A 15849-nucleotide genomic window follows, 5' to 3' on the forward strand; every position below is an offset into this window, starting at 1 on the left:
GCCAGTCTGTGGCATATTTTTATAGCAGCATAAACATACTTAAGATACATGCCTTATCAGTAAGGGTGCTGTTTGTTGTCTCTATCCATCAAAATATTAGCCTTATCAGTAAGGGTGCTGTTTGTTGTCTCTCTCTATCCATCAAAATATTAGCCCCATGAAAACCTAGTTGTTTACTGCTGTACCTTCAGCATCTAGAAGAATGTTTGGTTCACAGTAGGTGTAAGATTAATATCTTAATATTTTTGTCTATTTTAAGGAAAGTGAGGACAAAACATAGTTTTATGTTTTGAGATATAAACATAGTCTTATGTTTATGAGCAATAAGTTGAACATAATTGTATCTAGTATTTATCATTAATGTCAATAACACTATATGAATTATATCAAAATGACAAAGAAGACATAAGGTAGCTTTTCCCTAGTATATAACTAAAAGGCAAGGCACTAGACAAAACGGGTGCCATTGTTTCCCTCTTTATCCCTTAAAATGCTTGACATGGTCAAAGATAGCCAAAAGCTTTAGAACTGTTTTTAAAAGCTATATTTCTTCCCAAAGTAACTTTTAAAGTGAAAAAGCAATGCTATTTATAGAGTTCTACATATCTCACTACCAAAACTCACCAATACTTTTTACAATAAATGGCAGCTGTTGTATGTGTAAAATAGCACTGTACACAGATGAACCTGAATCTAACATGCAGGTGAGCAGAGTTCATAAATAAGTGAAAAACAAAACATTAAGAGTGCATTAGAACTTTGTAGATGATTTTGGGATATATAATTTGAAAATTCAAGCAACAGATATGTCAAACACACTGCATTCATTGATTTCTTAATAAACCGAACTAAGCACCAGATTCAGTTTTTTACTTAAACAATTTGTATGAAATAAAATCAGACTATCATATTAAAAATATTAGTATGTAGATATCATCCACTTATTTTGTATGTGTCTACAAAGATTATAATCAGAAAAACATTTATATTAACAGAAAAACCAGGATATAAAATTATATATAGTAGGATTACTAGGACGTATTCTAAAAAACCAAAAACGGCCATCTATATGTGGTAGAAAAAAGGGCTGGAAGGAAAAACAATAAGCTATTAAGTTTTATTAGGGTGGTTGGAGAGTAAGAGATTTCCTTCTTAGAGCTTTGTAAATATTTTATTAATAAAAACTACATGGCAATTTATACTACTTGATACTTCAAAACTTGTAATAGTATCTAATGCCATTTAACATGAACAACTGCAGGAACAAGAAAAAAGACATAATAATCTACTTAGTACACCTACTACAACAGTGGTTCTCAATGACAATGTTTTGATGATGTGCATTAAGTTGTTTCTTCTAATACTTACATTAGAACAAAATAAAAGCAAGACACATAAAGAACATTCTTCCTTACCCATATCATCGTTATCATTGAATGGGGGAAAGAATGAAGGAATGGGAAGTGTGTCATGACCCCGTTTTATTTATGCTGAGTTGTGTCTGGTGTCTTCAGCTCACGAACACCATGCTGTGTGTGTGTCACATCAGGTGAATTGTGACAGAAAAAGTTAGACCAGTGCATTGCAGTGTCACTGAGAAAAGAGAGCAATAGCTTTTTCTACTTACTCTCCCATTGCTGACAATACCCATTTCTCCAGGATGCAATTTAAGTACATCTTGACAGAACAACTGGTGAGTTCGAAAAATATTCACTCCAACAGTGTTATATTTTTTCTCAAAAGCATTCTTATTCATTCCCTAAAGTAAAAGTTAAGATTGATTAAATTCAGAGAAATGACCAGATTAGTAAATTACTAAGGAACATCAATTTAAATAAAATTTGATATGAAGAAAATGGAATTAAATATTTATTAAATTCTGAACTCAGTACCTCTTATGTGGTATTCTCAATTTAAAAAGTGTTAAAATGGAAATACTCCTTTCTCCCCATTATACTAATCCCAGAAGACCAGTTTAGTAATAATATATTTAAATATGGAAATAATAAAAATAACCCTTGGTCAAAGTAAAAAAAATATGGACATTCACAGAAAATAAGCCACATATATGCTCACTGCACCTTCATATTAAGGTGCATTTCTCTCTCTCAGTACTTCCCAAACTTTAATGTGCATATCAATCACCTGTTAAAATGCAGAATCTACTTCAGTAGAATCAGGGCCTTAAATTCTGAATTTCTAACAAGTTCCCAGACGCTCTCATGATGATGAAAATGTTCTCTTGCATTGTTCAATATGGCAGCCAAGGCCTCATGTGGTTATGTGGCATTCAAAATGTGGCTACTATGACTAAGGAACTGAATTTAAAATCGTATTTAATTTTAATTTAAGTATAAAATAGCCATATGTAGCCAGTGGCTGTGGTGTGGACCGTGTAGGCCCTGATCCTCTTTACCTTCAAAATCCCCATTCCACTCATCCCCTTTCTGACTGCAACCTCATGACCATCCCCATTCCTAGATCAACAATTACTCAACCTTTCAGTCCACAGACTCTACCATTTATTCACTGTCCATCATCCTTCTCATGGCATAATTTCCTTTTAACAAAGTTCTATTTCAGGGTACTTTACTAAAACCAAAACTTTCTCCATGTTTAGCTCCCTCGAATGCTCCCCCTCAGTCATATTCACTGGGCCAAACCCCAACCTTGGTTAAACAAAACTCTGCGGAGTCTGCAACTGGACGAAAACAGTAAAATATAGCTGGAGAGAAACATATGACCAGTGCTGATCTCACTTTAAATTTATGATCATTAACCTCAAGTGGGCCCTCAGCAATGACCAGAAATCTTCCTTCACTAGTGTATTTAATTTACTTTCTCACTCTCAGAATAATAGTAAAATATTCGACATTTCCGCTTTTTGTCCTCGACCCTTTAAAAATATATCCTGCCACTCTAATCCTTAGCTAATGATCTGACTTTTGAAAGCAAATCAATCAAAACAACTTATAAATATTTTGTCTGTCTTTCCTCTTACAATGTAAGCTCCACAAAGAACTGGGACAGGGACTCCATCTGCTTGTTCACAAGTTTATCTCCATTGTCTGATAAACAATCAATATGTATTTTTTGAATGAATAATGATTCTTTCTTCAAGAGGATCACCATTGAAATTCCCCCCATAATGGACCCCTTCAGTGAAATACCTGAGATTTACATAACGCTGTAACCCCCAGTTATTGGCTTAAGTACATATCCTAACTAAAATACCATCAACTTTAAGAATCATGAAGTAGTTAATGAAACATATGAAATTTGATTAAATGCCTCTGTACAAAGTCATATCATTTAATGTTTATCTTTTCCCATTTGAAAAGGAATGTTTATTATCTCCATTTGTTTAAACCTATTAATCTTTTTCAGTAATAGTCTCTCCAAATACATTCACTTATACTTTTAAAATATGCAATATGTATATATTTAATATTTCAAATAGCTACTGACCTCAATAAGGAATGTTTTAATTTTATCTCCAGAGTAAATAGCTGTAGCAGTTTCTTCCTTTGCCAGTTGCCCAAGAAAGCTTCTCAAAAACCTGGTCTTCTGTGTAAGAAAAGCTGCCAAAATTCCTCTAGAAATAGCTGTGTTCTCTTCATTTATTTTTGATGTAGGATTATAAATAATCCCCAATCGACTATGAACACTTGTTTTCTGCAAACACATTTAGAGATTAAAAGGACCAGTATCCTACATATCTTTTTACAGGTGAATATATTTTCTTTCCCATCCAATTTGTTCACTGTATCATGCACCATCTTTCACTATCAAAGCCCTCCCATGTTGACTGTACTAAATGTGATATACCACTGAAAAAGCCTAACAATCATTTTACTAACTCTAATTCCTTCACATCTTTGCATAATGATTCCTTGGTAATGTAACATTATATTTAAGCTTTTTGTATGTGAAATAACACAAATAAATAATACACAAGACAAAATGTAGAGCTTAGTGAATTAACCCATACAACTACTATCCTGGTCACTGGCACTGCCAACAAACCCCAAAAACATTCCTCAGATCTCTGTCAATTACCACACCTTCCCACTTTTCTAAAAATAACCACTCTCTTGTCATTTATGGTAATAACAGCTTTGCTCTTCTTTATAGTTTATTCCCTAAGCTTGCACTGCTAAACATTTAATCAATTTTAAATTTCATATAAATGGAATCATGCAGTATTATTTTGTGTTCTTTCTCCGCTCAGTCATGTGAGATTTATCAATACTGTTTTCTGTAGCTGTAGTCAATTTTCAGTACTGTACAGAATTCCATCATATGAATATACATTCTTTTATCCATTCTACTGTTGCTGGACATCTGAGTTTTTTCCAGTTTAGGGCTCTAAAAACAGGATATACGTATCTTCCATTTCAGAAGATGCTAAACAGTTTTTCAAAATAATTGTACTAGTTTTCACTCCCACCAGCAACAGTTCCATCACCTCACAGCCTAAGAAACACTTTGTATTGTCAGATTTTAATTTAACTCATTATCGTACATATGTAAAGATATCAGGTTTTTAATTTGCTTTTCTCTTATCATTAATGATACTGAACACCCCTTGATATGTTCTTTGGCTTCTTTTCTGACTTGCCTGTTCGACCTGCTTCCAGTATTTTTTGGATTATCTTTTTTGGCCCCTGACTTGGAAGAGTTTGATTTCTAAGACTTAAGGGCTTTTTTTGGTTATATGTGTAAAGATATGCTTCTCCCATTCTATGGCTTGTTTTGTAGTGTACTGATGATGTGTTATGATGGGAAGCAGTCCTTAATTTTAAAGTAGTTCCATTTATTGGTATCATATCTGATGGCTACTGGGTTTTGGGTCTCATTTTAGAAATCTTTCTCTAAAGTCAAAAAGATAATCTATATTATCTTTAAGAAGATTTATTGTTTTGCCTTTTATGTTTAGCTCTATAATCCAACTGGAATCAATTTTTGTGTATGACGTGAAAAGAGGAAAGTGTCAAAGATTACCCTTACTGTTCCATAAAGCCAACTTTGTTATAAATCAAGTGTTAACATATGCATGACTCTATTTCCGGGTTCTCTAATCTTCTTCCATTGCTCTATTTTTCTATCCTTGTGCTAATACCAAACTGCATTCAATTATGTAGTTTTATCAAAGATCTTGATATCCAGTAAAGCTGTTATCACTTTTTCTGCTTTAAGATTATTTTAGTTACTCTTGGTGCTTTGAATTTCTGGATGAGCTTTTGAATCTGCTTGACAATTTCCACAAAAATTTCCAGTGTGTGATATTTTTCATACTATTGGAAATGGTATCTTTAATGAAATTGCATTTCTTGTTTGTTGCAACTCTTAGAAATATAATTAATTATTGGACATTGACCTGGTACTAAACAACCTTAAACTATATAATTAATTCTAATAATTTATATGTGGATATGTACTTTCTGTGTAAACAATTTGGAATGGCAATTGGAAGATAATAAAGATTATACAATCTGAAGAACAGAATGTAAAAATAATGAAAAAAATGAACAGGTTCTCAGAGAAACGTGGGACATCATTAAGCATGCCAACATATGCATAATAGAAGACCTAGGAATAGAAGAAAAAAGAAATGTAGAAAATATTTAAAAAAAAAAAACCACTGAAAGTTTCTCAATTTTGATTAATAACATAATTTACAAATCTAAGAAGCTCAATGTACTCCAATAAGGATAAATGTAAAGATATCCACAGCCAGGCACATGAGTCAAAATGTTAAAAGCAAAAGCTAAAATCTTGAAAAGAGCAAGAGAAATGTTTTTTTCGTTGTATACAAAAGAATCTCAATAACATTAAAGGCTAACTTCTTATCAGAAACAACAGAAGCCAGAAGGCAATGAGATGGGGGCGTTCCAAGATGACGGAATAGGAACAGCTCCAGTCTGCAGTTCCCAGCGTGATCGACGCAGAAGATGGGTAATTCCTGCACTTCCAACTCAGGTACCTCATTCATCTCACTGGGAATGGTGAGAGAGTGGGTGCAGCCCATGGAAGGCGAGCCGAAGCAGGGCAGGGCGTCGCCTCACCCGGGAAGCACAAGGGGTTGGGGAATTTCCCTTTCCTAGCCAAGGGAAGGCGTGACAGACTTCCTGGAAAAACGAAACATTCCCACCCAAATACTGTGATTTTCCCATAGGTCTTAGCAACCGGCAGACAAAGTGATTGTCTCCTGTGCTCAATTCGGCAGGTCCCACGCCCACAGAGCCTTGCTCACTGCTAGCGCAGCAGTCTGAGATTGAACTGCAAGGGGGCAGCCTGGCTGGGGGAGGGGCATCCACCACAGCTGAGGCTAAAGTGGGTAGACAAAGCAGCCGGGAAGGTCTAACTAGGCACAGCCCACTGCAGCTCAGAAAGGCCTACTGCCTCTAGACTCCACCTCTGTGGGCAGAGCTTAGCAGAACAAAAGGCAGCAGACAACTCCTGCAGACTTAAACGTTTGTAGAATGGAACCAAGTTGGAAAACACTATTCAGGATATCATCCAGGAGAACTTCCCCAACCTAGCAAGGCAGGCCAATGTTCAAATTCAGGAAATACAGAGAACAACACAAAAATACTCCTCAAGAAGCACAACCCCCAGACACATAATCATGAGATTCACCAAGGTTGAAATGAAGGAAAAGGTGTCAATGGCAACCAGAGAGAAAGGTCGAGTTACCCACAAAGGGAAGCTCATCAGACTAACTGCGGACCTCTCGGCAGAAACCCTACGAGCCAGAAGAGTTCTTAAAGAAAAGAAATTTCAACCCAGAATTTCATAGCCAACCTAACTAAGCTTCATAAGTGAAGGAGAAATAAAATACTTTACAGACAAGCAAATGCTGAGAGATTCTGTCACCACCAGGCCTGCCTTACAAGAGCTCCTGAAGGAAGCACTGAACATGGAAAGGAACAACCAGTACCAGCCACTGCAAGAACAGGCCAAATTGTAAAGACCATTGGTGCTATGAAGAAACTGCATCAATTAACGGGCAAAATAACCAGCGAACATCGTAACGACAGGATCAAATTCACACATAACAATATTAATGTTAAACTTAAATGGGCTAAATGCCCCAATTAAAAGACACAGACTAGAAATTGGATAGTCAAGACCCATCAGCGTGCTGCATTCAGGAGACCCATTTCACATGCAGAGACACACATAGGTTCAAAATAAAGGGATGGAGGAAGATCTACCAAGCAAATGGAAAGAAAAAAGAGCAGGGATTGCAATCGTAGCCTCTGATAAAACAGATTTTAAATCAACAAAGATTAAAAGAGACAAGAAGGCCATTATATAATGGTAAAGGGATCAATTCAACAAGAAGAGGTAACTATCCTAAATATATATGCATGCAATACAGGAGCACCCAGATTCATAAAGCAAGTACTTGGAGACCTACAAAGACACTTAGACTCCCACACAATAATAATGGGAGACTTTAACACCCCACTGTCAATATTAGACAGATCAACGAGACAAAAAGTTAACAAGGATATCCAGGACCTGAACTCAGCTCTGCACCAAGCAGATCTATTAGACAACTAAAGAAGTCTCCACTCCAAATCAACAGAATATACATTCTTCTCAGCACCACACTGCACTTATTCTAAAATTGACCACATAATTGGAGTAAAGCACTCCTCAGCAAATGTGAAAGAACAGAAATCACAACAAACCGTCTCTCAGACCACAAGGCAATCAAATTAGAACTCAGGATTAAGAAACTTACTCAAAACCGCTCAACCACATGGAAACTGGACAACCTGCTCCTGAATGACTACTGGATAAATAACGAACGAAGGCAGAAATAAAGATGTTTTTTGAAACCAATGAGAACAAAGACACAATGTACCAGAATCTGTGGGACACATTTAAAGCTGTGTGTAGAGGGAAATTTATAGCACTAAATGCCCACAAGAGAAAGCAAGAAAGACCTAAAATCAACACCCTAACATCACAACTAAAAGAACTAGAAAAGCAAGAGCAAACACATTCAAAAGCTAGCAGAAGGCAAGAAATATTTAAGATCAGAGTAGAACTGAAAGAGATAGAGACACAAAAAACCCTCCAAAAAATCAATGAATCCAGGAGCTGGTTTTTTGAAAAGATCAACAAAATAGACCGCTAGCAAGACTAATAAAGAAGAATAAAATAGACACAATAAAAAATGATAAAGGGGATATCACCCCTGATTCCACAGAAATACAAACTACCATCAGAGAATACTATAAACACCTCTACGCAAATAAAAAAGAAAATCTAGAAGAAATGTATAAATTCCTGGACACATACACCCTCCCAACACTAAACCAGGAAGAAGCTGAATCTCTGAATAGACCAATAACAGGCTATGAAATTGAGGCAATAATTAATAGCCTACCAACTAAAAAAAGTCCAGGTCCAGACAGATTCAGAGTCAAATTCTACCACAGATAGAAAGAGGAGCTGGTACCAGGCTGTCTGAAACTATTCCAATCAACAGAAAAAGAGGGAATCTTCCCTAACTCAATTTACGAGGCCAACATCATCCTGATACCAAAGCCTGGCAGAGACACAACAAAAAAAGAGAATTTTAGACCAATATCCCTGATGAACATCAATGAAAAAATCCTCAATAAAATACTGGCAAACCGAATGCAGCAGCACATCAAAAAGCTTATCCACCATGATCAAGTCAGCTTCATCCCTGGGATGCAAGACTGGTTCAATATATACAAATCAATAAACATAATCTATCACATAAACAGAACCAATGACAAAAACCACATGATTACCTCAATAGATGCAGAAAAGGCCTTCGACAAAACTCAACAGTCATCATGCTAAAAACTCTCAATAAACTAGGTATTGATGGAACGTATCTCAAAATAATAAGAGCTAGTTATGACAAACTCACAGCCAATATCACACTGAATGGGCAAAAACTGGAAGCATTCCCTTTGAAAATCAGCAGAAGACAGGGACGCCCTCTCTCACCACTCCTATTTAACATAGTGTTGGAAGTTCTGGCCAGGGCAATCAGGCAAGAGAAAGAAATAAAGGGCAATCAGGCAGGAGAAAGAAATAAAGGGCATTCAATTAGGCAAAGAGGAAGTCAAATTGTCCCTGTTTGCAGATGACATGATTGTATATTCAGAAAACCCCATCTTCTCAGCCCAAAATCTCCTTAAGGAGATAAGCAACTTCAGCAAAGTCTCAGGATACAAAATCAACGTGCAGAAATCACAAGCATTCCTATACACCATTAACAGACAGAGAGCCAAATCATGAGTGAACTCCCATTCACAATTGCTACAAAGAGAAACAAATATCTAGAAATCCAACTTACAAGGGATGTGAAGGACCTCTGCAAGGAGAACTACAAACCACTGCTCAAAGAAATAAAAGAGGACACAAACAAATGGAAGAATATTCCATGCTCATGGATAGGAACAACCAGTATCATGAAAATAGCCATACTGCCTAAAGTAATTTATAGATTCAATGCCATCCCCATCAAGCTACCAATGACTTTCTTCACAGAATTGGAAAAAATTACTTTAAACTTCATATGGAACCCCAAGTCTGCATTGCCAAGACAATCCTAAGCAAAAAGAACAAAGCTGGAGGCATCATGCTACCTGACTTCAAACTATACTACAAGGCTACAGTAACCAAAACAGCACAGTACTGGTGCCAAAACAGAGAGACAGACCAATGGAACAGAACAGAGACCACAGAAATAACACCACACATCTATAACCATCTGATCTTTGACAACCCTGACAAAACAAGAAATGGGGAAAGGAGTCCCTATTTAATAAATGGTGCTGGGAAAACTGGCTAGCCATATGCAGAAAGCTGAAATTGCATCCCTTCCTAACACCTTATACAAAAATTAACTCAAGATGGATCAGAGACCTAAATGTTAGACCTAAAACCATAAAAACCCTAGAGGAAAACGTAGGCAATACCATTTAGGACATAGCCATGGGCAAGGACTTCATTACCAAAACACCAAAAGCAATGGCAACAAAAGCCAAAATAGACAAATGGGATCTAATTAAAGTAAAGAGCTTCTGCACAGCAAAAGAAACTACTATCAGAGTAAACAGGTAATCTACAGAATGGGAGAAAATTTTTGCCATCTACCCATCTGACAAAGGGCTAATATCCAGAATCTGCAAAGAACTTAAACAAATTTACAAGAAAAAAACAAACCCATCAATAAGTGGGCGAAGGAAATGAACAGACACTTCTCAAAAGAAGACATCTATGCAGTCAACAGACACATGAAAAAATGCTCATCATCACTGGTTATCAGAGGAGTACAAATCAAAACCACAATGAGATACCATCTCATGCCAGTTAGAATAGCGATCATTAAAAAGTCAGGAAACAACAGGTGCTGGAGAGGATGTGGAGAAATAGTAACGCTTTTACACTGTTGGTGGGACTGTAAATTAGTTCAACCATTGTGGAAGACAGTGTGGTGATTCCTCAAGCATCTAGAACTAGAATTACCATTTGACCCAGCCATCCCATTACTGGGTATATACCCAAAGGATTAAAAATCATGCTACTATAAAGACACATGCACATTTGTGTTTATTGCGGCACTATTCACAATATCAAAGACTTGGAACCAACCCAAATGTCCATCAATGATAGACTGGATTTAAAAAATGTGGCACATATACATCATGGAATACTATGCAGCCATAAAAAAGGATGAGTTCATGTCCTTTGCAGGGACATGGATGAAGCTGGAAACCATCATTCTCAGGAAACTATCATAAGGACAGAAAACCAAACACTGCATGTTCTCACTCATAGGTAGGAATTGAACAATGAGATCACTTGGACACAGGGCGGAGAACATCACACACTGGGGCCTGCTGGGGGCTGGGGGGCTGCGGGAGGGATAGCATTAGGAGACATACCTAATGTAAATGATAAGTTGATGGGTACAGCAAACCATCATGGCACATGTATACCTATGTATCAAACCTGCACGTTGTACACATGTATCTTAGAACTTAAAGTATAATTTTAAAAAAAGAAGGCAATGAAATGATATATTCAAAGTGTTAAAATATTCCTTACAACCACTATAATGTTTCTTAAAACTACTGGCATCTGCTTAAATTTACAAAGGCAGAAGAAAGCAAGCTACGAAAAGAGAGACTTAAAATATATAGAAAGGATAATTAATAGAATTAAAACCCTAAATGGCTGCGCACAGTGGCTCCTGCCTATAATCCCAGCACTTTGGGAGGCTGAGGCAGGCGGATCACCTGAGGTGAGGATTTTGAGACCACCGTGGCCATGATGGTGAAAATCCATCTCTACTAAAAAAAAATACAAAAATTAGCTGGGTGTGCTGGTGCACACCTGTAATCCCAAGCACATGGGAGGCAGAGGCAGGAGAATCACTTGAACCCAGGAGGTGGAGGGTGCAGTGAGCCGAGACTGCACCACTGTACTCCAGCCTGGGCGACTGAGTGAGACTCTTTCAAAAAAACAAAAACAAACAAACTCCCCACAAAACTCTTAAAAATAAAAATTATGAAGAAATTTTAAAAGACTGATAGTTCTAATATAGACACTTTTTAACTGTCAAGAACATCACACACTAATTTAAATGATGTCAAAACGTAAAATGACATGCAAAATATTAATCTACAAAATGCTTCTAGGGGTCAATGATAGAATCGTAACACCTACAAGCCTGATATTATTCTTCTGTTATCTCATCTCTTCCCCTTGCTGTGTTCTAGCCATACACTTTGCTGTCTTCTTACATAAAGTATGTTCTTGCATTAGAACCTCTGCATCAGCTAGACACTCTGGTGGGAATATATTTTCCCTCAGTATTTGAATTGTTAATTCCCTGAATTCCTTCAGGTCATTGCTGAAATGTCATCTTCTCAATGAGGCGTATCCTGCCAACCTTATTTGAAATTGTAATCTGTCTGCAATCTGACTCTCTGCTCCTGAGCTTCCCTTACCAGTTCTTTTTCTTTTTCCACAGTATTTCTCACCTTCTTGACATGTAACTCAACTCACATATATGTCTATCACTTATTGTCTGTCTCCCTATCCACACTACTCCTGCTAAAATTTAACCTGCATAAGAGAAAATACCTTAATATTGTAAACTAATATATCCCCAGAAGGGAGAATACAGTCACTCAAATACTTAGACAGTAAACGAATAATAAATAGATTACATATGAAAAGGACATACTCATTTAGATGCAAAAAATACTCTTATCCCTGTGGAAGTTTTAGCCACTCCAGCCAGGGTTGTAAGGACAGATCTCCAATCTCTCCCAGGGACAGGGCTTCCGGGGGAGGGTCGCGACCATCTCTACAGATTGGTCGACTCAGCTGTTCCAGCCTGCCAGCTTTGGAGAGTGCAAACAGTCTAGACAAGGACGGCTCCTCCGCCAACAGAGCATAGCTGCTCTGCCTGATCAGGGCAAGACTGCTTCTTTAAGCAGCACCCCAGCCATTCCTCCTCACTGGGGAGGACTTCCCTGCAGTGGCTTCAGCCACACCAGCCAGGATTACAAAGACAAAGCTTTGATCTCTTCCTGAGACAGAGTTCCCAGTGGGAGGAGCGTCTACCATCTCTGCAGTTTGGTTGACTCAGCTGTTCTAGTCAGCCGGCTTTGGAGAGTCCAAACAGTCTGGGTGAGAAAGGATTCACCCCAACATAGCACACCTGCTCTAGCAAAAAGCAGCCAGACTGCCTATTTAAGCAGGTCCCTGATCCCATTCTTCCTCTCTACATAAGACCTCACAACAAGGGTCTCCAGCCACCTGCTGTAGGTGTGTTTGGACTGGCAATAGGTCTGTACCCCTCTAGGACAGAGCTTCTGGAATGACCTGGCTGCCATCTTTGTTGTTTCGCAGCCTTCACTGGTGATACCTCTGGGTACAGGAAAAACAGAAGCAAGTAGGGTATGGGGTGGACCCTCAGCAAACTGCAGCAGCCCTACAGAAGAGTGGCTTGACCGTTAAAAACAAACAAAAAGCAACAAAATCATCATCATCAAAAAGGACCCCACAAAAACCCCATTCAAACGTCAGCAACCTCAGAAATCAAAGATGAGAAAAAAATCGAAGCAAAAATGCTGAAAACTCAAAAGGCCAGAGTGTCTCTTCTCCAAATGACTGCAACACCTCTCTCCTAAGGGGACAGAACTGGGCCGAGGCTGAGATGGCTGAAATGATGGAAGTAGGCTTCAGAAGGTGGGTAATAAGGAACTTCACTAAGCTAAAGGAGCACGTTCTAACCCAATGCAAAGGAGCTAAGCACTATGATAAAACACTACAGAAGCTGTAAGCCAGAACAATCAGTTTAGAGAGGAATACAAATGACCTGATGGAACTGAAAAACACAACATGAGAACTTCACAATGTAACCACAAGTATCAATAACTTAACAGACCAAGCAGAGGAAAAAAATTTCAGAACTTGAAAATTATCTTGCTGAAATAAGGCAGGTAGACAACATTAAAGAAAAAAGAATGAAAAGGAACAAACAAAACCTCCGAGAACTATGGGATTATGTAAAAGGAGCAAACCCATGACTGATGAGGTACCTGAAAGAAACAGGGAGAACAGAATCAAGCTGAAAAACATACTTGAGCATATCATCCAGGAGAACTTCCCCAACCTAGCAGGAAAGGCCAACATTCAAATTCAGGAAATGCGGAGAACCCCAGTAAGATCCTCCATGAAAAGATCAACCACAAGACATATAATCATCAGATTCTCCAAGGTTGAAATGAAAGAAGAAATGTTAGAGGGCAGCCAGAGAGAAAGGCTAGGTCATCCACAAAGGGAAGTCCATCAGACTAACAGCAGACCTCTCAGCTGAAACCCTACAAGCCAGAAGAGATTGGGGCCAATATTCAACATTCTTAAAGAATTCCCAATTCATTTCTTAAAGAATTCCCAATTCGTTTCTTAAAGAAAAAATTCTGAAGGAATTCTCAAAGAAAAGAATTTCTGGAATTTCATATCTGGAAACTAACCTTCATAAGCAAGGAGAAGCAAATGCTGAGGGAATTCATCACCATCAGCCTGCCTTGCAAGAGCTTCTGAAGGAAGCATTAAGTATGGAAAGGAAAAACCATTAGCAGCCACGACAAATACACACTGAAGTACACAGACCAGTGACACTATAAATCAACCACATAAACAAGTCTGCAAAATAACCAGCTAGCATCATGATGATAGCATCAAATTCACACATAACAATACTAACCTTAAATGTAAATGGGTTAAATGCCCCAAGTAAAAGACAAAGAATGGCAAGCTGTGTAAACAGTGAAGACCCATCAACACACTGTCTTCAAGAGATCCATCTCACATGGAAAGACACATAAAGGCTCAAAATAAAGAGATGGAGGAAAATTTACAAGCAAATGGAAAACAGAAAAAAAGCTACAAAGATTAAAAAAGAACGTTACATAATTATAAAAGGTTCAATTCAAGAAAAGCTAACTATCCTAAATATATATGCACCCAATACAGAAGCACCCAGATTCATAAAGCAAATTCTTAAGAGACCTACAAAGAGACTTACAATCCTACACAATAATAGTGAGAGACCTTAACACCCCACTAACAATATTAGAGAAATGATTGAGACAGAAAATTAACAAAGATATTCACGATCAAGTGGACTTGATATATATTTACAGAAATCTCCACCAAAACCCAACAGAATATACATTCTTCTCAATGCCACATGACACTTACTCTAAAATTGATCACATAATTGGAAGATGTTCCTCAGCAAATGCAAAATAAGTGGAACTGAAGATTAAGAAATTCACTCAAAACCACACACCGACATGAAAACTGAACAACCTGCTCCTGAATAACTCTTGAGTAAATAAGGAAATTAAGGCAGAAATACCAAGAAGTACATTGAAACTAATAAGAACAAAGAGACAATGTACCAGAATCTCTGGGATGCAACTAAAGCAGTGTTAATAAAAAAATTTACAGCACTAAATGCCCACATCAAAAAGCTAGAAAGATCTCAAGTTAACAATCTAACATCTCAATTAAAATAACTTGAAAGCCAAGAGCAAACAAACCCCAAAGCTAGCAGAAGGCAAGAAATAACCACAATCAGAGCTGAACTGAAAGAGTTAGACACGAAAAACTCTTCAAAAAAATCAACCAATCCAGGATCTATTAGAAAAAATTAGTAAAATAGACCACTAGCTAGACTGATAAAGAATAAATGAGAGAAGAATCCCATAAACACAATCAGCAATGATACGGAGCATCAGAACCAACAAGTTCTGAAATTGAGGCAGTAATAAATAGCCTACCAACAAAAAAAAGCCTAGGACCAGATGGATTCACAGCTGAATTCTACCAGAGCTGGTACCATTTCTACTGAAACTATTCCAAAAAATTGAAGAAGGACTGATTCCTCCCTTACTCATTCTACGAGGCCAGCATCATCCTGATGCCTAAACCTGTCAGAAATACAACAAAAAAGGAAAAACTTCACACCAGTATCCTTGATGAACATCAATGCAAAAATCCTCAATAAACTACTAGCAAACCAAATTCGGCAGCACATATAAAAACTTATCCATCAGGATCAAGTTGGCTTCATCCCCAGTGTGCAAGTTTGGTTCAACATACACAAATCAATAAAGGTGATTCATCACATGAACAGAACTAAAGACAAAACCACATGATTAGCTCAATCAATTCAGAAGAGGCCTTTGATAAAATAAGATATCCCTTCATGTTAAAAACTCTCAATAAGGGGCGGAGCAAGATGGCCGAATAGGAACAGCT

At 37.5% G+C, this 15849-nt stretch overlaps 1 protein-coding gene across 1 annotated transcript in view; it reads right to left on the reverse strand.

The window, feature by feature from the left end:
• UGGT2 (UDP-glucose glycoprotein glucosyltransferase 2) overlaps window positions 1-15849 on the reverse strand; it is a 249095-nt gene that overhangs the window by 102421 nt on the left and 130825 nt on the right. Inside the window, exons 21-22 of the mRNA XM_011933802.1 lie at window positions 3469-3675; window positions 1628-1759 (exon numbers count right to left, since the gene is read on the reverse strand). Coding sequence (XP_011789192.1) covers window positions 1628-1759; window positions 3469-3675 — 339 coding nt within the window. The remainder of the gene's footprint in view (window positions 1-1627; window positions 1760-3468; window positions 3676-15849) is intronic.

This window comes from Colobus angolensis, unplaced genomic scaffold, assembly GCF_000951035.1.
Source record: "Colobus angolensis palliatus isolate OR3802 unplaced genomic scaffold, Cang.pa_1.0 Scaffold13, whole genome shotgun sequence".
NCBI lineage: Eukaryota > Metazoa > Chordata > Mammalia > Primates > Cercopithecidae > Colobus > Colobus angolensis.